Below are 24,302 nucleotides of genomic sequence, written 5' to 3' on the forward strand. Positions count from 1 at the left end.
TATTTTGGTGAGAATTTTTGCATCCATGTTCATCAGGGATATTGGTCTGTAATTCTCCTTTTTGATGGGGTCTTTGTCTGGTTTTGGGATCAAGGTAATGCTGGCCTCATAAAAGGAGTTTGGAAGTTTTCCTTCCATTTCTCTTTTTTGGAACAGTTTCAGAAGAATAGGTATTAATTCTTCTTGAAATGTTTGGTAGAATTCCCCTGGGAAGCCATCTGGCCCTGGGCTTTTGTGTTTTGGGAGATTTTTGATGACTGCTTCTATTTCCTTAGTGGTTATAGGTCTGTTCAGGTTTTCTATTTCTTCCTGGTTCAGTTTTGGTAGTTGATACATCTCTAGGAATGCATCCATTTCTTCCAGGTTATCTAATTTGCTGGCATAGAGTTGCTCATAATACGTTCTTATAATTGTTTGTATTTCTTTGGTGTTGGTTGTGATCTCTCCTCTTTCATTCATGATTTTGTTGATTTGGGTCATTTCTCTTTTCTTTTTGATAAGTCTGGCCAGGGGTTTATCAATCTTGTTAATTCTTTCAAAGAACCAGCTCCTTGTTTCGTTGATCTGTTCTACTGTTCTTTTAGTTTCTATTTCATTGATTTCTGCTCTGATCTTTATTATTTCTCTTCTCCTGCTGGGTTTAGGCTTTATTTGCTGTTCTTTCTCCAGCTCCTTTAGGTGTAGGGTTAGGTTGTGTACTTGAGACCTTTCTTGTTTCTTGAGAAAGGCTTGTATTGCTATATACTTTCCTCTTAGGACTGCGTTTGCTGCATCCCAAAGATTTTGAACAGTTGTGCTTTCATTTTTATTGGTTTCCATGAATTTTTTTATTCTTCTTTAATTTCCTGGTTGACCCATTCATTCTTCAGTAGGATGCTCTTTAGCCTCCGTGTATTTGAGTTCTTTCCAACTTTCCTCTTGTGATTGAGTTCTAGTTTCAAAGCATTGTGGTCTGGAAATAGGCAGGGAATGATCCCAATCTTTTGGTACCGGTTGAGACCTGATTTATGACCTAGGATGTGATCGATTCTGGAGAATGTTCCATGGGCACTAGAGAAGAATATGTATTCCGTTGCTTTGGGATGGAATGTTCTGAATATGTCTGTGAAGTCCATTTGGTCCAGTGTGTCATTTAAAGTCTTTATTTCCTTGTTGATCTTTTGCTTAGACGATCTGTCCATTTCAGTGAGGGGGGTGTTAAAGTCCCCCACTATTATTGTATTGTTGTCAATGTGTTTCTTTGCTTTTGTTATTAATTGGCTTATATAACTGGCTGCTCCCATGTTAGGGGCATAGATATTTACAATTGTTAGATCTTCTTTTGGATAGACCCTTTAAGTAGGATATAGTGTCCTTCCTCATCTCTTATTACAGTCTTTGGTTTAAAATCTAATTTGTCTGATATAAGGATTGCCACCCCAGCTTTCTTTTGGTGTCCATTAGCATGGTAAATGGCTTTCCACCCCTTCACTTTCAATCTGGGGGTTTCTTTGGTTCTAAAATGAGTCTCTTGCAGACAGCATATCGATGGGTCTTGTTTTTTAATCCAATCTGATAGCCTGTGTCTTTTGATTGGGGCATTTAGCCCATTTACATTCAGGGTAACTATTGAAAGATAGGAATTTAGTGCCATTGTATTGCCTGTAAGGTGACTGTTACTGTATATCGTCTGTGTTCCTTTCTGGTCTATGTTGCTTTTAGGCTCTCTCTTTGCTTAGAGGACCCCTTTCAATATTTCTTGTAGGGCTGGTTTCATGTTTGCAAATTCCTTTAGTTTTTGTTTGTCCTGGAAGCTTTTTATCTCTCCTTCAATTTTCAATGACAGCCTAGCTGGATATAGTATTCTTGGCTGCATATTTTTCTCATTTAGTGCTCTGAATATATCCTGCCAGTCCTTTCTGGCCTGCCAGGTCTCTGTGGATAAGTCTGTTGCCAATCTAATGTTTCTACCATTGTAGGTTACATATCTCTTCTCCCAAGCTGCTTTCAGGATTTTCTCTTTGTCTCTGAGACTTGTAAGTTTTACTATTAGATGTCGGGGTGTTGACCTATTTTTATTGATTTTGAGAGGGGTTCTCTGTGCTTCCTGGATTTTGATGCCTGTTTCCTTCCCCAAATTAGGGAAGTTCTCTGCTATAATTTGCTCCATTATACCTTCTGCCCCTCTCTCTCTTTCTTCTTCTTCTGGGATCCCAATTATTCTAATGTTGTTTCGTCTTATGGTATCGTTTATCTCTCGAATTCTGCCCTCGTGATCCAGTAGTTGTTTATCTCTCTTTTTCTCAGCTTCTTTATTTTCCATCATTTGGTCTTCTATATCACTGATTCTCTCTTCTGCCTCATTTATCCTAGCAGTTAACGGCCCCATATTTGATTGCACCTCATTAATAGCCTTTTTGATTTCTACTTGGTTAGATTTTAGTTCTTTTACTTCTCCAGAAAGGGTTTCTCTAATAACTTCCATGTTTTTTTCAAGCCCAGCTAGTATCTTTAAAGTGATGATTCTGAACTCTAGATCTGACATCGTACTAATGTCCGTATTGACTAGGTCCCTGGCAGTCGGTACTACCTCTTGTTCTTTTTGTTGAGGTGATTTTTTTCCGTCTTGTCATTTTGTCCAGAGGCGAATAGATTAATGAGAGAACAAAATGGTAGCAGGGTAACAACGTCCCCAGAAAATATACTCTAAACAAATCAGAAAAGACCTGAAGCAGTGGGAAAAGAAAGGGAAAGAGAGAAAAAAGAAAAAGAAAAAGATAAAGATAAAAACAAACAAAACCAGAACAAAACAAAACAAAACAAAAACAGAATGTCATCAAATATGATCAGGCTGGTATATAGATCAGTGCCACACACTAGATTTTGGGTGTATTTGGTCTGTTAAAAGAAAGTGCCTCCCAAAATTTTAAAGAAAGAAAAACTTATATATGTACAAAAATAAGGGTTGATATGATGAAGGGATGGAATATGACTGTAAAGATGGAAATTATAAAAAATTTTATAAAAGGAATTGATAAGTTGTTCGAAAAAAGAAAGAAGAGGATTAAAAAAAAAAGAAAAAAAAAGGGAGAGAATGTGATCAGGCAGGGGAGTAGAGAAAAACCATACACTAGAGATTTAGAGTATATTTTGATCTGTTAGAAGAAACTATCTCAAAATTTTAAAGAGAGAACAACTTATATATATATGCCAAAAATACGGGTAACTACTATGAAGGGATAGACTATGACTCTAAAAATGAAAAATAAAAATGAAAAATAAAAATGTTTTTTTTTTTAAAAAAGGGATTGATAAGATGTTGGTTGAAAAAGGGAAAAAGAAAAATTCAAAAAAAAAAGTTAAAAAAAAAAACTTAACTGAAAGACTAAAGAATCATGGTAAAAAAGCCATGAATTCCATGTGCAGTATTCCCCTAGCGCTGGAGTTCTGCCGTTCTCACTGCTCAGTAAACTTGGTCTTGTCTGGCTGTTCTCGCTGATCTTCTGGGGGAGGGGCCTGTTGCCGTGGTTCCCAAATGTCTTTGCCGGAGGCGGAATTGCCCCGCCCTTGCCGGTCCGGGCTAAGTCATCTGCTCGGGTTTGCTCTCCGGAGCTTTTGTTCCCTGCAAGCTTTCCGTACAGCTTTGGAGGCGGAGAGTGAAAATGGCGGCCTCCCAGTCTTCGCCCCGGAGGAGCCGAGAACTCGGGGCCCGCTCCTCAGTGAGCCCCCAGAGAAAAGCAGTCAGTCACTCCCGTCTCCCCGGTCTCCGGCCACACTCCGCGCTCACCCGGCCTGTGACCGCGCCTTTCTATCTGGCACCCGACCCCGGGTGGAGTCTCCAAACCCAGCAGATCCCCGCGGTGTGCTCCCGCACCTCTCCTCCCGGGGGAGGAAGGGGAGTCTCCCCGGATCTGCCGCTTGTTGGGTCCCTGCTGGAGGAGCAGTGGCCCGACTGTGCCGCGGATCACGGTTTATGACAACCCCGAGCTGAGAGCCCGCGCCTGGGCTCCGTCTCTGCAGCCGGCTTCCCTGCTCCGATACCTGGGAGCTCTGCGCACTCAGGCACCCCCAGTCATTCTGTGACCCCGAGGGTCCTGAGACCACACTGTCCCGCGAGGGTTCCACCCCCCGCTTAGCCACCGGAGTGACGTCCCTCAGCGGAGCCGACTTCTAAAAGTTCCGATTTTGTGCTCCGCGGCTCTATCACTTGCCAGAAGCGGCCGTCGGAGGCCCCTCCCCCGCCGTCTATCCTCCCGAATATCGCCTCGGATTCACTTCTCCGCATGTCCCACCTTCCAGAAAGTGGTCGCTTTTCTGTTCAGAGAGTTGTTGCTCTTCTTTTCTTCGATCTCCTGTTGAGTTCGTAGGTGTTCAGAATGGTTTGATCCCTATCCAGCTGAATTCCTGAGAGGAGACGAAATCCAGGTCTCCTACTCCTCCGCCATAAGCTCAAACTTATTACTCATTTCCCCTTCTGGATTCTCCCCAAACTACTTACTGGATGTTGAGCATTTAAAATATCTGTAGAGCAATTTAAGGATAAATCTACTTGTCACAGCTTTCATTACAGTTGCTTTACTTTAACAATCTTAGTTTGTTTTCTGTTTATCTGAAATTCTGATCTTGCTTTTAGTTTAGAGGGTATCAATAATGTTTCTGTTAGGGGCGCCTGGGTGGCTCAGTTGGTTAAGCGACTGCCTTTGGCTCAGGTCATGATCCTGGAGTCCCGGGATTGAGTCCCACATTAGGCTCCCTGCTCGGCGGGGGGTCTGCTTCTCCCTCTGCCCTCTTCCCTCTTGTGCTCTCTGTCTCTCATTCTCTCTCAAATAAATAAATAAATAAATAAAATCTTAAAAAAAAAAATAATAATGTTTCTGTTAATTTAACAAAGGCAAAGACAAATACAAAATATTTTCATTTCTGGTAAAAATAAACCTCTTTTGTGGCAGGACACATAGAATACTTTTTGGCATTGCCCAATGAAGCAAATAAAAACAGAACTTTTCTGTTACTTGGGAATACATTATGCATAAGTTAAGAGACCACTGGAAACTAAAAACACAGAAATAATTGAATTTTTTTGAGAATGGCCTAATTATTTCCCAAAATAGAAAAGGCTTCAATATAAAAAAAATGCAATGAAGATAATTTATAGGACACTGTCATTGCCTTCTCTGTGCTCTGAAAATGTTTTATGTGTCCAAGTAAAATTTAATTATTGTATTATTGTTAATACAAAATGCAAGGAAAACTTGCATTAAGTGGTCTGTGGACCTTTATGTAACTGTCCCTTCTGAAACTCAAGAGATCGACAAATTACTGAGATCAGTAATTTTGTGGCTGTTCTTAATATTTTTTAAACAAAGAAACTGAAGAATTAAAATACACAAGAAAGAGCAGATATAACAGTTTTATGAAGATGGTCAGAATGTGGTTTCTCCTACTATATACAGTTATTTCTAATAAGCTAGCTCCCTTTTATTATGTTCTGTTTAAAATTAACTATGGTTCTATAATTGTTAAGGTAGTATCAGATAAACGTGTAAGGTCACTAGTCTGAAGTCATAATCTGAAACATTCTAATTTCAAATTGTTCTGTAAAGCAATACCAAAAAATAACAGAGACAAAAAAATTAATATTATGAAAAGACCTAAAATTCTTTTAAAATAGAAATGGGCAGAAGACATGAACAGACATTTTTCTAAAGAAGACATACAAATGGACAACAGACACATGAAAAAGTACTCAACATCACATCACATCATGGAAATCCAAATCAAAACCTCAATGAGATACCACCTCACACCAGTCAGAATGGCTAAAATTAACAAGTCAGGAAACGACAGATGTTGGCAAGGATGCGGAGAAAGGGGAACCCTCTTACTCTGTTGGTGGGAAGGCAAGCTGGTGCAGCCACTCTGGAAAACAGTATGGAGGTTCCTCAATAAGTTAAAAATAGAGCTACCCTACGACCCAGCAATTGCACTACCAGATATTTATCCAAAGAATACAAACATAGTGATTCAAAGGGGCACATGCACCCCAATGTTTATAGCAGCAATGTCCACGATAGCCCAAATATGGAAAGAGCCCAAATGTCCATCAACAGATGAATGGATAAAGAAGATGTGGTATATACATATAATGAAATATTACCAGCCATCAAAAAGAATGAAATCTTACATTTGCAACCTCATGGACAGAACTAAAGGGTGTTATGCTAAGTGAAGTAAGTCAATTAGAGAAAGACAATTATCATATGATCTCACTCATATGTGGAATTTGAAAAACAAAACAGATGAACATAGGGGAAAGGAAGGAAAAATAAAACAAGACGAAATCAGAGAAGGAGGCAAACCATAAGAGACTCTTAATTCAGAAACAAACTGAGGGTTGCTGGAGGGGAGGTGGGTGGGGGGATGGGGTAACTGGGCGATGGGCATTAAGGAGGGCACTTAATGTAATGAGCACTGGGTGTTGTATGCAACTGATGAATCACTAAATTCTACCCCTGAAACTAATAATACACTATATTTTAATTGATTTTCTAATAAATAAATAAATACATAAACAAAGGAGGAAAATAAATTAACATAGATTTAGTTATTATTCCTGGGCATATGACCACAGAGTTATAATTAAACATTCTTGTAAACAAGTCTTTTAAAATTACTTTAAAAATAATTAATTAAAATAAAATAAAATAAAGAATTTTACATTTATGATTTGGGTTAAAGACTGCTAAGGAAACTTACTGTACATGTTCTCTTTTGCTCTTATTTCTCATTAGTGTCAATATTGGGGGAAGAATGGTGAAAATGAATGTACACTTAGTTACATGATGCCTATTATTAATAAATTAACAACTGCATCAACATAATTATCCCTTTATGGCTACTGAAGAAGTTTGGTAATAAATTATTAACTAATTTGGTTCTTTTAAGATTTTATTTATTTGAGATTGAGAGAGAGAGAGAGCACGAGCAGGAGGACAGGCAGAGGGAAAGGAGAAAGCAGACTCCCTGCTGAACAGGGAGCAGGATGCAACTCGGGGCTCCATTCCAGAACCCTGGGATCATAACCTGAGCTGAAGGCAGACACTTAACCAACTGAGCCACCCAGGTGCCCCTTATTAATTTGAGTTTTTAAATGTATTTAGATCTAGACCTATGATTTTAAGCATAATTTTATGAAGTACAGGTAGTTAATAGAGCTTTAATTGATAATTAAAATTATAGCTCAATGACGTCTTTCATCAGGAAATTTTTGCCCATGGAAAAGGTATGCATAGATTTTTTTTTTTTTTACTCTAACTCAGAGTTTGTTGCAGTTGCACAATCCTGCTGATTTTCACAATTTATCTATGATATATGGAGATACGTGCCTCTATTCTTATCAGTAGAAGAGACCCAGAATATAAGATTTGTTCATAACCATTTTTAAAAATAAATTTTAGAACACTTTTAGATTTATAGAAAAAGAGGACAGAGTTCTTGAATACCCTACCCTTTGTATACTCTACAGTTAATATCTCACATTACTATGGCACAGTTGTCACAACTAAGAAATTAACATTGGTATTTCACTTTTAAATAAATTCCATATTCAAATTTCATTAGTTTTTCCTTGATGTCCTTTTTCTGTGCCAGAATCCCATCTTGGATGCCCCATTACTGTATACAATGAGGTTCACTGTGTGCTGTGAAGTTTAAAGGGCTTTGACAAATGCAGGTATCACGTATCCAGCATGACAGTACCATACAGATGGGTTCCACCACCTTAAAAAAGCCCTCTGTCCCCCATCTTTTGAGAGTTCCAAGAGGATCAGTTTTCAGACTGATATTTCAGCTTGATCTTTGGTGGGAAAAACCTAGGCTGTGAGTTTTTTCAGGCAGTGGTTCTCAATCCTAGCTGTACACTGGAATTACGTGGCAACCTTTAAAAAATACTAATGACTGGTCCTAACTCCAGATCCTGGTTTCATTGGTCCCTCCTGATTTTATTGGTCTGACATGTGGGCCTGGACATTGAGATTTTGAAAAGCTCCCTAGATGCTCATAATGTGCAGTTAAGATTGAGAACCGCTGATCTTGCATTCATCTGTGTCGTGACTGGATTCAGCTGCCTTTTGATAACAACACAAATGATTAATTCATGCATTCTACATCACTTTGGAGGGATACTATGAACTATCATGTAAGTTCTTTAAATAAGTAATATAGCAAGGATGAATTTCACATGCTAAATAATCATGTATGCAAAAACACTATTTACTCTCTAACTGAACCCAAAATGAACTTCAATTTCTACTGCTGAGGGCAAATTTAATTTTGACAAGTCAAAGGGACTCAGTTACTTCACCTTAAAACTTACTTCACCTTAAAACTCACTTCTTAAAATTCAGCTTGGCCCTCTCCCCTTCTCTGTCCATTTTTTTCCCTGCCCCATCTCGGTTTGAGTCCAAGTGAGCTCGAGTGGCGTGGTCACAGGGAAGGCACATCTGGTTGGAGGAGGCTTCTGTAGTTATTTCCTGTTTGATCAACCTGCAGTGCTGGGTGATCTGTTCTGGGTGTTCCACCATGTTTCAGGTTGGTTTGGCCGTCACCTCTGCACTCTAGGGTACTGCTAATCCTCTGACATCCAGCCACTTTCCCTGCCCAGCACTTGTTTTATGGCCTCTACCTAAGTGTCTGTCAAGGGTCCCCAGTCTCTAGGTTTTGGTGACTACCTGGTAAGCCACCTGCTTTCAATTCTCAGCTACCAACTGTGCCCCTCTTCAGGTTGATATGGGAACCTTGCAAACATTCTCCACACCCCTTGGCCTCTCTCAGGTCTGCTCTAAGCTTAGATCTGCCCTGAAACCATTTCTGCTCTACTTTAGTTGCCCCTTCCCAGAATTCTTGACAGAATATAGGTCTACAAGTGCTCTCTGTCCAGGGATTCCCAAATCCCAAATCCATCACCACTCTCCAGAGTTTCAACCCCTAAGAGAGGCCAAGGAACCAAGCCCCATCTTTATATCTAAAGTCTCCTTTTTCCTCTTCCAGTTTCTTCTCACAGTTTAAAGATGGCAAGAAGAGAAAACTGAGTCACATTATTACTCATTCCTCCCCACCCTATGGTCTACAGCATGAATTCTATGCTTGCTCTCCTCTAGGTTCTGCTAATGATACACAGTGCCAAGGTTTTAGAATTTAAAAAACTTTTCTCTCTCAAGAATCTTTCTCAAAATAATAGGCTTCTACACTGTTGCTTCTCTTGTGTGTTTTCTAAAAATCCATCCAGAAATCCAGTCTCCTTCTGTGTTCTGGGCTATACCTGCTTTCTGCTCCACTGCAGTGAAAGACACTGACTAAAGTGACAAAGGACTTGAGGCATCAGAGAATAGTGGCAAAGAAAAATCTCCATTGATGTCTCAGAAGAATACCCTCTACCATCATATCATAATATGATATGGACCTGCTACTCCACATGAATGTCAATTTGCAGTTGGATAAATTTGGAAGGCAAAATAATTTCAGTGCAAGTTGTAATAAAGATCAATAAGAGGTACCTGCATTTAAAGGCACATAGATCTTTCCTCACATGTGACAGAATATGCTGAACATGTATTTTAGGGTTGAATAAAAGCCCCAGACCACACGCATTCGAGACCTCAGGACACAGAAGAAGAATGTCACATCTGTTCTGTATATATTCCAGGAAGATTTCACTGCCAGGGCGACAGGTGGGGACAGCTATCCAGAAGAGCTTCAGTCGAAGTCTACTGAGATTAAAAAAAAAAAAAAAAAAAGACAAATCAAAGCAACCGAAGAATGAAAATCCCCTGGAAAAGCAGATTATTAACTCTGTGCTCAGAATCAAAAGATGAATAACCAGACTTTGTCATTTGTTTCATCCTCAGCTGGAAAGGCAGCTAATGATGCAGAATGAAATGAGAGAAAGACAGATGGCCTTGCAGATTGCTTGGTCTCGGGAATTCCTCAAATATTTTGGAACTTTTTTTGGCATTGCAGCCATCTCTTTAACAGCTGGGTATGTTTGCTATTTACTTTAAATTTTTCTTAAATAATTTGCTTCTTTTTGTTTTTGACATTATCATATTACTATCAAGTTGGCCAAGATAGGACTTTGGTCCAAATAGTGTATATATAACCCCTTATAGCTTAGCACTTGGAAGTGACTGTAGAACCAGGGTAGAAATAGTTAATTCTACCTCTAGTTCCTCAGATTTCTTCCATCCTTGTCTCCATTATGTAAGTTAGAGAGAGGACTGACTTGACACCAAGATAGAAGAAGACCTCTGCAAATTTATCTCCATAATCCCTAAGGGGCAGATATCAATACTTAACCATTTTTTAAATGAGTAATCTGAGCCTCAACATCAAACAAAGATGGGCAAATCACAGATTCTGCCCTTGAGAATTGCAGAATCTGGTGAGGCGTTGTGGGTAAGAAAATCCTATTTCCATAGGAGACTCAAATGAACTAAGTAACTTCTAAAATGGAGAACATTCTTTGAAAAAGCAGGTAATTTTTTTTTCATTGAGTATAGAGATACGTATTTACAGGTCATTCTTAATATTTTTTTCTTTTTTGTTCTTGAACCAGAGCAATAAGAAGGAAGAAGCCAGCCTTCCTCTTCCCTATTATTCCATTAAGCTTCGTCTTCACATACCAGTATGACTTAGGATATGGAACCCTTCTACAAAGAATGAAAGGTCAGTCTTTGATAAACTAGAATGTATTCCTGATTCATTTTCTGATTCAAGGATCCTCTTCTTATGACCCTTGATTTATGAACATTCTGACAAGACGCCTCTCCCTGAGCTTCCAATGACCAACATTTCTGCTCCCTCTCACAGCAGTATGCTGGAGTCAGCTCATTCCAGCTCACAAGAACTGACTATCAAATTTTCAGGAATTTGTAAGCTGGTTGTTAAATACAGTCATTATTAAACATTAAATTAGATAAACTTATAATTAAATAAATTACAAAAATAATATTAAATTATATTAAAAACAATGGCGATAATACTCAGAACTTATCAGTTTTTCATTATTTTACTATTATCTGTACTCTGAAGTTATGTATATCTGTCTTATGTAGATCTATTGTATCTGTATGATAGGGTACAGATACAATATACACACACAATAAGATAACAGATACAACTCCAGCTTCAGTGGCATGAAGTTCGTCGTGGTGGAAATATTTATACCAAGGAACCTGCAAACACCACAAAAAGGCTTGAATTATTATTTTGTTGACCGTCTAAGCCAGGGTTTGGCAAATTATGGCCTGCAAGGTGGCCACATGTTTTTGAAAGTAAAGTTTTATTAAAACAGAGACATGCCCATTCATTTCTGAATTGTCTATGGATGTGTTCCCATTACCATGACAGAGCTGAGTTAGTGCAACAGAGACATAAGGCCCCACAAACCTAAAATATTTACTGTCTGCCCCTTTTAAGAAAACTTGCCAACCCATAGTCTAGATTTAAGGAAGTGATGAAGCAAATGTTAAATACTGCAGATTATGCTTAAATTTTTGTTGTGTCGGTAGCCATGACATTGTGAATAGCACAAACAATTGAGGAAATATTCTCCTAACATTTAAAAACTGTTATCAGACTCAGCCAAGTTGTTTACATCATTTCCAAACAAAAAAAATTTCCAACATATGTCATTGTTTCCACTTTTGTCCTATTTGTTAGGGTAAATGAAAATACCAACCATCATTCATGTTGGAATTATAGTCCCTCATCAATTGCAACTATAGCTTAGCTATGAATATGAGAGTCCAACAAAAGTCAGTAAAAACATTCCGTGAGAATCCATTTGCTATGTGAAATTTATAATAAAGTATATTGAACATTTCATTATTTTTTATAAATTATATGCTACATCTATTTTATATAAGTAAAATTTATAATAAACTTATGTTCATAAGTTTATAACTCATGTACATTTGTTTTTCTGGAGAGCTGGTTGTTAAATAATCACCACATCGTGCTGCTCTCACAAACTCTGGCTTTGATTGCCCTAGAAAATAGCACCACTGCCACAGAATTCATTCCTGTACCAGGAAGACTCTCTCATGGGGCCCGTGTCCCTTCTTCTCGAGGCTTCAACCCAAAGCATATTGGAAACTGTGCTTTCCCAAGCCTTCATTTTTGCCATCCTTTCCTCTCCTGGGCTATATCTATGGGCACATCACTATCGCTAAAGCTCTGTGGGCACTGATTTGGTACAGGACAGGAGGAAGTGCCGACTCCTCTGCAGGTGTTGGGAGTAGGGAGTAGAACATCTCTTTCCCAGGCCTCGGGAGATACAAGGATTATATGTTCTTAAAAATTCCCATTGAAGATGGAAATACATTTTCCACACAGAAACTCTGCTAAAAGGTCCCTTGGGGTCAAGCACTATCCGTATCATAGTTCAGCTATATTGTGGACTGAACAGTTTTTTGTTGGCGGCCTAGCAAGTGATTTATTGCATTATCACTATGGGAAAATGTATTTCGAGTTCTAAAACACTGATATACAAACTAAATTTTGGAGTACAATCCCATTTTAAGCTGGAAACTAACTACACAACTGATTTGCCAATGTTAAAGCCCATTTCAATAAGCCATTCAGTTTCATGTTACTCATCTGCTTAAGAATTCATTAGTCTGAGTTCAACTCTGTTTCATTGTTTATATGGACATTAGAATTCTCAGTGCCTCATAAAAATTAAAATTAATAAGCATTCACTTGAACATATTACTAATAAAGAACAAGTTTATTTTCTAGGAACATCATGATTGTATATTTGGGAAGTAATTTTATTACAGGTCCATCAGAGTCCACAGAACATACAATTTTAAACTTTTAAGACAGGTGGGAATTTCCTGTTTAAAAAAAAATACAACTTTACAGTCTACCAGGAAACTTGCGGTATTTGAAAGTTTAGGTTTTAACATTTAGCCCTGTTAACTGGTGATAAACCCAAGATATACCCAGTCCTTGTTTGACGGACTTTATCATTAGCCCTTCTGCAAACACGTGAGAATTTGCCAAATGTGAGGCCCATCACATGGAAACGTTTCGTCAGTCGTTAGAGGCCTGCATAATCACATGTATTTTTTAAAAGATTTTATTTATTTATTTGAGAGAAGAGCGCAAGAGAGCATGAGCTGGGGAAGGGGTGGAGGGAGAGAGAGAAGCAGACTCCCTGCTGAGCCGGGAGCCCGATGCGGGGCTCCATCCCAGGACACCGGGATCATGACCTGAGCCGAAGGCAGACGCTTAACGACTGAGCCCCCCAGGTGCCTCATGTCTAATTACATACAATTTATAATGATTTTTATTTACTATTTAAGACTGAGGCAAAAAAAAATATGATTGCAGATGGTTGAAATGTTATAATTTCAAAATTGTAGCCCGCCCTATTCTGTCTGGAGTATAACTTAATTGTGTGCTAAAAGAGAAGTACTTAAAAAGAAACATTTGCTTTCATTCCCAAAGAAGGTTTATAGAATGTCAACAATGTATAGTATAATTTTTTTTTAAATTTTGCTAATTAGTCTTCAACTGGGCCTAAGAAATTACTAGCTGTTACTTGAAAGAGGAATTGTTTATAAAAATGCTTATACTTGGGGCGCCTGGGTGGCTTAGTCGTTAAGTGTCTGCCTTCGGCTCAGGTCATGATTCCAGGGTTCTGGGATTGAGCCCCGCATCGGGCTCCCTGCTTGACAGGGAGCCTGCTTCTCCCTCTCCCACTCTCCCTGCTTGTGTTCCCTCTCTCACTGTCTCTCCATCAAATGAATCAATAAAATCTTTTTTAAAAATGCTTATACTTGTGTGCATGTATGTATACAGACTAAAGAACATTTAATATTATTTTGGGTATTTACAAGTGGTTTCAGGTAAAAGATAGCTTTCCTGAAAAAGCAGAAATTTATTAAGCTTTATTTTCTCTCATGTCACATATTAAGGGGCAATATAGCAAAGACTATATTTGGTTTCTCCGTCCCAAACCCCTCCAAACACAACTAATGCTTACCATCCTGACTTTCCTTCAAGGAAAAAAATATTACTTGGTATTCTTTCTCTTGTACATCTTAAAATGCTGTCTTCTGTCAAGTAAAACCTATGGCATCTGATTGATCTCTCAAAGATTTATTTATATATTTACTTATTTAAGAGAGAGAGAGAGAGAACACAAGCAGGGAAGAGTGGCAGAGGGAGAGGGAGAAGCAGACCTGCTGAGCAGGGAGCCCGATGTGGGGCTTGATCCCAGGATGACCTGAGCCGAAGGCAGAGGCTTAACCAACTGAGCCATCCAGGTGCCCCTGACTGATCTCTCTCTCTCAGTCTTCAGAATTCCTTTTTCCTCCCAAAGGAAAGAATGGCCTTCCTTTGGGAGATGGCTTCTCCTGAGGACAACGGGTAAAATATTTAAGTGTGAGATTTAGAGGCATGCCTCCACACAGTGTTACAGCTTGTCACTGGAATATAGCAATTTGGCTTTTTCACAAAACACTAATGACTTTTTTGTCACCTTGCATATTTCTGTACTTTATTTAAGGTGAAGCTGAGAACATACTGGAAACAGAAAAGAGTAAGTTGCAGCTGCCAAGAGGCGTGATCACTTTTGAAAACCTTGAAAAAGCCAGAAGGAAACAGAGTAAATTCTTCATAGACAAATGAAATCATGTTTACCCACCAAATCTCAAAACACAATTATTGATTTGAATCATGGTTTTTACAAATTTTTAGATGATTGAGATTTTGATATCATGGATTTTATTTTAAAATATTAAAATGCAAGATGGGTTTTGTTAAACTATTTTAAAATAAAATTTATAACATCAACACAAAATCATGGAGGCACGCTAAATAACTTTCATATTTCCTATATATGTGTGTATTACAAATATCTAAATGTATAATTAATAAATTATATTGTTTTGAATTCCTGGAAGCAAATGTCCTGCTGCTGTCATTTCTCTGTCACACATACTTTCCCCATCACATTTATCTCCCACAGATACTTCTTTTATTTGGACTTGTCAATTGTGTCCTGTCTCCACATGATAGAAAACAACTAATATTAATGACTAACATGTATATTGTACTTACTATGGCTACTGTTCTGAGTGTCTTGCATATATTATTGTAATCATCCCAACAGTCCCTTGAGGCAGGCATCATTTTATGGATGTGTAAACTAAGGCACAGAGAGCTTAAATCACTTGCCCAAGGTCATACATGGACAGAACTGAGACTTGAACCTAAATGGTTTGGTTCCAGTGAATATGCTCTAAAAGGCTTTGAAAAGCTTAGGTCTTTAACACATTCTGGACATGCAAATACAGCTGTGAAAGACGAAAGGTAAAAACATTCAAATGATGACTCAGGACAGAGTTGCTGAAGAGGTGGGAATGGGGGGACGTTGATTAGGATGCCTACCTTTTTATTTTCACTCACCAGGAAACCTATACTTGTAACTGTATTTATACCCCTTCCCACAGTTGTAACCCCTAAATATGATACAATAATTCCAAAGACATTTCCTGATACCTACTCTGTATCAAGCACTGTTGTAGACACTAGGGCTACATGAGTGAATGAGAAGACAAGGTTATTGCATCCTAGGCAGTAAGGGGTGGGAGAACTGAGGAAAGGAACAAATAAACATGGAGATAAAGAAGACCATTTCTGATGGTTATGAATGCTTCAGCAGAAATGAAACAGGATGATAAGAGAATGATTGGGAGGATGTGGGAGGGGGGAACTATAAATCTGGGACAGTAGGGACTGCCTCTCTGAAGAGTAACCTTTGAGCTGAGAGCTGAATGATGAATTAGCCAGTCCTGTGAAGAGCAGGTATGGGGACAGGGAAGGGATCTCTCCACAAAGGGAAGAGCCAGAGACTCAGAGACTTGGCATGGAGAAAGAATAGAAAGGGCAAGCGGAATAATAGGAGATGAAACCTGAAGGGAGAAAACAAGCATGAATACAATAGCCATTACCCTCAAGCAGCTGACCACATATCAACATATGGTTTTGATACAATCATAGTTGGAGAGAACTTTGGTTGAGGTCTTAAAGATGCACTGAAGTACTCCATGGAGATAAGGAGGCAGGCTGGGCAGAAGAAGCTTGATTAAAGTGATTAAAGGTAAGACAAGGCTGTCAAGTCCAAGGATTTGCTGCTGGTTCCATCTGCCTGGGACAAAGGTTTTCTCCGGTAAGGGAGTTAAGAAATGAGCCTGGAGGCACAGCTTATCTCCTGACTAGCTCTGGGCTTAAGGAATTTGCACTCTATCCTGAGGGTAACCAGGTGTGTTGCATGTGCGTGTGTGTAAGAATCTGCATTGGGGTTTGACTGGAATTAGTCTATTACAGGAGGAAGATCCCAGAACCTGCAAGAATAGCAAAATTGGGAAAGTCATTTGAGGTTGTGGAAGGAGAAGAAGGTAATTTCACTTCATTGAGTCATTAGCATGGATTTTTCTGGAGGATATAGGAAAGAAGTGATTGGGAAGCACACCAGTGGTCTAAGGGATGCTTAAGATCCAGCACTGGTTTGTGGACCATGCCAGAAGCTGGAATTGTATTTCTTTCCCCTTAAATTTAGTCATGCTGTCTAAACATTCCTAACTTGGTCCAGCCAGAGACCACCAAGAATGGGTTTGAGTGCCCTGCAAGGGTTGCCTGGCTAAAGACCTTACACAGGATCTGTGTTGGTGTGCGACAGAGCAGGCTCTGAGCGACCTCTGGCCACCAGGCCACTCATCGGCATTTGCTTCTCACCCTGACACGGACCCTGAGCCCATTAATAATGGTTACTCAGTAGGGCCCCTGCCAAATACACACATTCACAGTTTGCTCCCGATTGTGAGGCAGAAGTCAAAGCAAAGCTATTAAATAATGGCTTTGCAATTCAACTATATTAAAATATATCCCAGTTGTCTTTGGTATTATTGATTATTATCCAAGGCTTTTCCCCTTATTTATTATTAAATATAACAATACTATTATTATTATATTATTGAATATAATATTTATAATCGAATGGACAAATATTTTTGCTCTGACACTGTTGAGCTCTTTCTTTGCCATTATGTTAGTATTTGCATTAATTACTATTATTACTATTATTAAGTTCTGATTACCAACCAGGCATCTGATATTTCTAAATACTGAATATGATGTGGTCTTTGTTCAGCTAGCTTATAATCACAGATTTTTGTGATATTACAAGAAGAATGAGGAAATTATTATAAGAAAGTAAATTAGGAGAAAAATAAGAAACTAAGGTCTGATTATAAGCAAGGATTTAGAGATTAGAATAATGGTAGCCTCACCTGATGTCTTTTCAGTGATTAGGAAGAAAGTTGAAGTGGGGGGATCTCATCCCTACTCCATGTGACTGTCCATCTTCCCCCAACACACTGCTGACCCAACCAAAACAATGCAGGGACTCCCTCTGCTTCATGTGGAGGTTAAGTCGTGGTATAAAGGAAATAAATATGGGCCCAGAAGTTCTCTGCAGCAGAATGACCCTTCTTGGAAATCACTTTATAATAATAAAATATAATGGTAAAAATATAGTTTATAAGAGCATAGTACTTAACCATTTTGAATGTTTTAAAATCATATTTAAATGAGAGAACTGGGGACTAAAATTACAGGCACTAAAATTACAAATAAAGTTTATATGGTGTTCCACCCAACTCAGTTTGTGTTTGGGGGTAACGCTGAAGGGTCCTTTATGGTCTAGCTACACTTTGTAAAGATTATAGAAGTGCCCCAAATCTACTCAAAACAGTTTTAATGACAAATACTGGAATTATTGTCAAGATGTTAAAAAGAGAAGACCCTTAAAATGGTCTAGTATAAGCCCCTATTTTATATTTTCTCAAGAAAATGGAGGCCTTTAGTGATTTACCTAAAATTCCACATCTGGTAATGGTAGTTTGTACTAAAATGTTGGTGTTTTGAATCCCTGGCAGGACTCTTTCCAATGCAGCATGCTGCATGACTCTGAAAGGACAGTAACAATGAAAGTCAAAATCAAAAATGTATGTTTAAACTATCATATATACTCAGCCTCAGAATCTTAGAAGAGGGGATTACAAGGGCAGGGGTTAGAAGAGGATGAGGAGGGAGTAGACTCAAATTCCAAAAAATAATCTATAACCAATGTAATCTGAATATGAGCAATCTGAAATTCATATTATATTTTATAGACTTCAACAATATTAATACATGCAGGTTCAAATGCGATATTCTAGAGACACTAGCCAGAACCTAGATAGTTTTTCTGCTCAACTATTCTGAAAAAGGAACAAACTCTTGCTAGGGAAATATTATTAAATAAAGCCTGTTACTCAGGGGTTACACTATCTCTTGGCCTTGGAGTGTGTCTGTTCTGCAAGAGAGTTGGAAATGCTCCTTAGGTTTGGCCTTGTGAATGCCTACAGAAGATTTCAGGAATATCCTGCATCCTACCAACTGTCCAATTTGCAGAAAGTAGTTTCTAGCACTCAGGGATGACTACTTAGCATCTCTGCTGATTTTTCTACTGGTAACTTTGGGTCACTCTTGGAGTTTATGAAGACTGCAGCAATGTTTGGGCTGCAGGTGTACCAGGAAGCCCAGACTGGCTAGGGGCAGAGGAGAGGGAGTGAGAAAGGCCTAGAAAATAAGGAAAATAAGAAGAGGGCCAAAGAAGGGTAGCCTTCATGAAGGGATGGAGCTGACTCAAATGCCTCTTATAGTAAATAGCCCAAAAATGGTTGCCAAGGGAGCCACTGGTTGGGGGAGCTGAGCCCCCAGGGACCAAAGTCACCTGTGGGATTCTCTTGCAGGCCAGTTTATTTTGCTGTGCTAACTTATTCCTTTGGCAACTTGGATGACAGTAAGAAGTGTGTCTGGGTAGAACAAATTCATCATGACCAACAATAAAAGTAACTGGAAACCTATATCCCAGTGATAAAGACTCAATGATATTGCTAAGTCTCAGGTTTAGATGACAATCCTGGTTCACAATTTCTCAGTCCACAAGTGTCATGGGGTCAAATGATGGATTGCTAACCTCAGTTTATTTATTTTTTCTTGGACAACTTCATCCTTGGCCAGCAGCACTCTGTGGATGTTTTCTGCTCTGCCTGGACATAAGGGATAGGCAGACAATGACCCTGAGCTGGTTTTGGCATTTCATTTGGTGTTAGAGGAACGAAGTTCAGGATGTGTCCACATGAAGTCATGTCCTAGGGAGGACTGGCAATCTGGGATTCTGGCTTGTGAAGGTTTTAAAAAACTATAAGGAAACAGCTGTTGAATACATGTGAAAGTTGACATTGAAATGTGATAAAGGAAGTCTGTGAAAAGCTGTCAGGATGTCAGGAGAATATGATTGGGCTTTGAGGAATAGGTGACTGTTTCTCCTTCTCTTCCTACCATCCCCTCACCATTAATTTACTGCTGCTGAGGATCTGACTTGAGTAGAAGGTAGCACCATTTCTACCCACCAAGGGGATTTGAGAAAAAGAGAGAGAGAGAGAATGTTAGGAACCCAAGATGGATTGAAATACTTGACCATTTCACATCTTCTTAAATGACTCCAGAGAAAAGTTGCCCTCAGGAATGCTTTCTTTTCATCTTCAAGGAATTAAACATTTGAAAGGATTCCAACTAACGCTCTTTCAAGAACTAGAAACAATAACAAGACACCTGGGGTTTGAAAACAGTTTGTGGCAAGGACGGCTCCTTCTCTGAATTCAATAACCATGGACTGGACGAGTACTGGACTGACCTTCCAGACAATTTCCTTGTCTGAACTGGAAGCTTAGGACAAGCCTGACATCTTTGAAACAGCCTGAAAGTCTAAGTAGGCAGGCAAAGGGAGTTCTGTTCTACTTTAATAAGTTCTCTTCAGCAATTCAAGCAGAGACATCAATTTCCTACCAGGAGTGTTTTAGGAAAAGAAAAAATTCAAGTAGGTTCATGGGTCATGGTTAAAAACAGTCCATCCTCCCTCCCGTTTCTTTTTCCTCAGAGATATTCACTTTTATCTTTTTTAGCTGTCTCAGTGTAAGATCTCCCTGAAGCAAATTTTGCAATAGTGACTTGAGCAAGTCATTTACGTGGCAGGGAATCCCAGAAACGCTGGTGGGGAATTGGTGAAGTAAGATAGGACAGAGAAGAAAGCTAGTAAATGAAATCTTACCCAGGAAGTTACCTCTGTGAGCAACTTAATCCTGCTGGGGAACTCTGAGAAATGGTTTAGAATCCCCCTTACCGTAACCAGAGTTATCCGACCCAAAGAATGAAAGAGCTGGGGTATTTATAACCTGCTCTGGAGTTCACTGGTGGAGGGCTGTTTCTGGACTGTTACTTCTCCAGCACTTAGGGTGTTTAGGCAAAGTGGGCTCTGGAGGCCAGAGAAAACCTGCTGGCAAGAGAGGCAGGTGCTACAAGTTGGAAGTCAGATCAGCTCAAACTGAAATGGTGAGGGCAAGGGGAAGTAGTTGAAAGCAACTCATATTTTAGTACCGAAGTGTTACTCTGTTTAACTTTACATCTCTAAGTAACATTCCAGTGTAGCCAATTCTGAATGTTTCCGATTTTTTAAAATACTATTTCTTGATGTAAGATACAAATCGTGAGGAATTTGCTTTCAACTCTCCCACCCCACCATCTCCACCACAACTACACACACTTGCATCTTTCCCATTGCCCCATACTTCCAATATTGTTATGTGATCATTTTGGTTAGATCAATATTCAATGTTTGCATTATAATGATAATGAACACTTTTCACAACCGTGCCAATTACTTTCCCTCTCTTGCTTGGCTTCCTGCTTTTCTGGAATTAGTAAATTTTGTTGTTTCATGTCCGTAATGTTCTATATATTTATCACTTCTTTGACCATGAACACTTTGTCAGTTTCTAAATCTCCTCCCAAGACATCCATTCACATCAGTTAGTCTATCAGTATCTCCTTCATGAAGAAATTTGGAGACTTCTGACCTGTTCCCACCGAGGCTGTTTTCCCTCTACATCCGGAACTCAGCTCTCATCCTGAGTTCTCCCTTCACGTATGGTGGAGGTTCCCTTGTCCCTATTCCTGTGTTGGGTCTTTAGTTTCCTAGTCCTTTTGCTGTGCTACCGCATTTGCTGGAACTCATCCTCTTATAGCTTTCTAAGAAAGAGGAAATGGAGGAAACCTGTTGAGACCTTACATATCTAAAAATAACTTCTCTTCTGATGTTTGATTAATAGATTGGCTGGGTACAGATTTCCTGGTTATTAATAACTTTTCATCAGGATTTCTAAGGCATTATCTCATTTTCTTTTTGTATTTCTCAGTCTATTTGAGTATCAATACTCTGTGCTGGGAAGCCCTCCTACACAGATTCCCCTCTTTACCCTGCTTGAGCTCCGACTACACATGCTGGGCCACCCATCACATCTTTTCCTCATCACACTCATCCCACTAGCCTGCCCCACCGTGCAGAAGCCAACCTTAAACAGTTAGGCCCACACATCTGTCACTAGGCCACCTTCCCTTCCTTGCCATCCCCAGTGTGGATGGGGATGGCATCCACTTACTTTTCCTAGCTTTCAACATATCCCTCCGAGCCATCACTGGACATCTCCTTTGTTCTGCCCTTCCTAATGGCTTTAGCATGGAATTATTCAAAGAGAGGAGGGAAGAAGAATGAAAGAAAGAACTGAATTTTAACATTTGTCATCTAATGTATATATTCAGAATTTTTTAAACAAAATTACTTTTAGATTTTATGTTAATGGTGTAGATTTTATAGGCCACATCCTTTTATTTAGAATTTGGATATAGAAAGTTTTCACTAAAGAGTATTCATGTTGTTGGGAGAAAAGTATCCCAATGAGTTGTTCCCTGGGATGTTCACTGCAATGCCAGTGAGCAGAGATCAGGGTTTTAAGGCCAAAGCAATCAAGGAACAAAACCCCTAGTAACCAAGGAACCCCCTCCTCAACAGAATAGGACTGAGTCCTGAGCCATCAACCAGTTTCTTTGTTTTCTTTTTCTTTTAAGATTTATTTATTTATTTGAGAGAGAGAGCATGGGGGACGGGAAGAGGGAGTGGGAAAGAAGCAGACTCCCCACTGAGCGCAGAGCCTGATGTGGGGCTCAATCCCATAACCCTGAGATCATGACCTGACTGGAATCCAAGAGCCAGAAGCTCAACTGACTGAGCCACCCATGCATCCCTATCAACCAGTTTCTATATGGAATGTAGACACTCTCAAGAAATATGTTGACTCCTGAAATATTTAAATATCTAGTACTCTGCCAATTAATCAAGAACTTGAGTCTAAACACCAGCATAAAAGCAACATATTCTAAAACTCACCAAAATATACTATTAGACTCAATACGCCAGATCATTAGCCTCGTAAATTTATTAAATGCATCACATTTCAGCATTTGTAATTACTTGGATAATTCTAATAGTGTTTAATAGTATATAATTTTAATCATGTAAATGAAACTATTCTGTTGCCTTAATCCAGGGTTTCTTAACCTCAGCACACTTGGGGCCAGATAATTCTTTGTGGTAGGGGGCTGTTTCATGCATTGTCATTGCAGGATGTTTACCAGCATTCCTGGACTTTACCCACTAGATGCCAATAGCAACCTGCCCACCGTCTTGGTTGGACAATCAAAAATGTCTCCAAATCATCCCTAGTTGAGAACCACAGCTTTGAATTTACAGTCCAATCATTTCGACTCTCTTCTAACTTTGTCCAGAATGTATACTTTTTTCCTCAAGAGTGATGAATAACCATTACTTTTTAGCTTTCCAGGTATACAAAATTAACAGACGATTTTTGAAAGATTGCTAGTGATGCTAGCAGCATAAAATGCCAATTTAAAAGGTACTTAGATTATATTCCATTGTCACTATTACGTGTAACATGATTGTTGGGTGGGAAAAATAAAATCATGTTTACAAAATTTCTCAGGAAACTGTGGTCAGTATCCCCAAGGGTTTTAAGAGCCCAAGCTCTGCAGATAGAGTCTCAGTATGAACCTTCATTCCAACTGCTCACCAGACCTGAGCATGTGACTGAATCTCTGTTCCTCTATCACCTCTCTGGTAGTTTGGTAGTACTAATATTAGCCAGCTCAGAGGGTTGCTTAGGGGGATAAAATGAGATAATGCAGACAAAGTATTTGGCAGATAACAAGCACTCAGTATTTCCCAATATTATTGTTCAGTGTTTACTGACATTCTCCCAAGTATATCCCATGTCTATTGCTATTTTCACTCTACTAAAAAATTGATGAGTTCTATTTTACAAAGAAAAACAGCTGACTGCAAACTCTTCTCTGTTTATCAGTTGATTGTATACCCTATTTGTCAGAAAATGACTATTCATTTTCTATGGACACAATGAACATATTTGAGAAATAAAACTGGGGAAAGTGACATGATCAGGGGCCATATTTGCTTAGTGCATTTAGATGATACTTCAGGAAAAAAGGTATGAAAATTCAAATAACATTTAGTGATGCTTTAAACAATTGATATTTACTAAAAAGAATAAAACTGAAATCAGGGCTGTTCTGGAAAATCCAGAATTACCTGAGTTATCTGGACCTGTGGACAAGAAAACCTGAAAGTAGGAAAATAGGGTTTTCAGAGAAAATTGTGCCTTTTAGGGAAGTGGTCCCAGGCATTCAAAACAGCTGGTTATTGGGTTCGATATAATCACTCTGGAGGCAAGTAAGAAGAAGGTCTCTTCATTCATTGTAGTGAAATGAGCAGATATTCTACACATACCTAACAGCCGGAAAAGCACCCTCATCAAAAATCAGTAAGTCACTTGTCAGAAACCACTGAATCGTAGATGAAGAGAGTTCATAATCCTATAGAGGCAGACAACTTGCCCTAGATTTTTAATCAATTTTCTTCTCCACTGCAGTCAGCTTAGTTCAGGATGATTTCTTACCTCAAATGCTTTTGGGTATCACCCTTACTTTTCAAAAAAAAAAAAGAATACAGCCACTCACATCTATCAGTCAATGTTAACCAAAAAAGTAGAATTAAACAATCATCACTTTATAAGAAAGGCAATTTACAATTCTGTTGAAACTTTGGCACCTGGGTGGCTCAGACAGTTAAGTGTCTGCCTTCAGTTCAGGTCATGATCCCAGGGTCCTGGAATCAAGTCCTGCATTGGACTCCCTACTCAGCAGGGAGTCGGCTTGGGATTCTTTCACTCCTCTCCCCCCACTCTCACTCTCTCTCTCTCTCAAATAAATAAAATCTT

At 39.0% G+C, this 24,302-nt stretch overlaps 1 protein-coding gene across 4 annotated transcripts in view; it reads left to right on the top strand.

The window, feature by feature from the left end:
* Nucleotides 1–14,987, top strand: part of PLGRKT (plasminogen receptor with a C-terminal lysine) — a 58,922-nt gene extending 43,935 nt beyond the window's left edge. For 3 of the 4 annotated variants that reach the window (XM_032427515.1, XM_032427516.1, XM_032427517.1), the window contains exons 4-6: nt 9,885–10,015; nt 10,592–10,701; nt 14,555–14,835. In XM_032427515.1, the coding sequence (XP_032283406.1) occupies nt 9,885–10,015; nt 10,592–10,701; nt 14,555–14,676 (363 nt within the window). In that variant the 3' untranslated portion in view covers nt 14,677–14,835. Of the gene's footprint in view, nt 1–9,884; nt 10,016–10,591; nt 10,702–14,554 lie in introns of all 4 variants that reach the window. The other variant, XM_032427514.1, reaches the window with a different exon arrangement.
* The last annotated feature ends 9,315 nt before the right edge of the window (nt 14,988–24,302 follow it).

This window comes from Phoca vitulina, unplaced genomic scaffold, assembly GCF_004348235.1.
Source record: "Phoca vitulina isolate PV1807 unplaced genomic scaffold, GSC_HSeal_1.0 scaffold37, whole genome shotgun sequence".
Taxonomy (NCBI): Eukaryota; Metazoa; Chordata; class Mammalia; order Carnivora; family Phocidae; genus Phoca; species Phoca vitulina.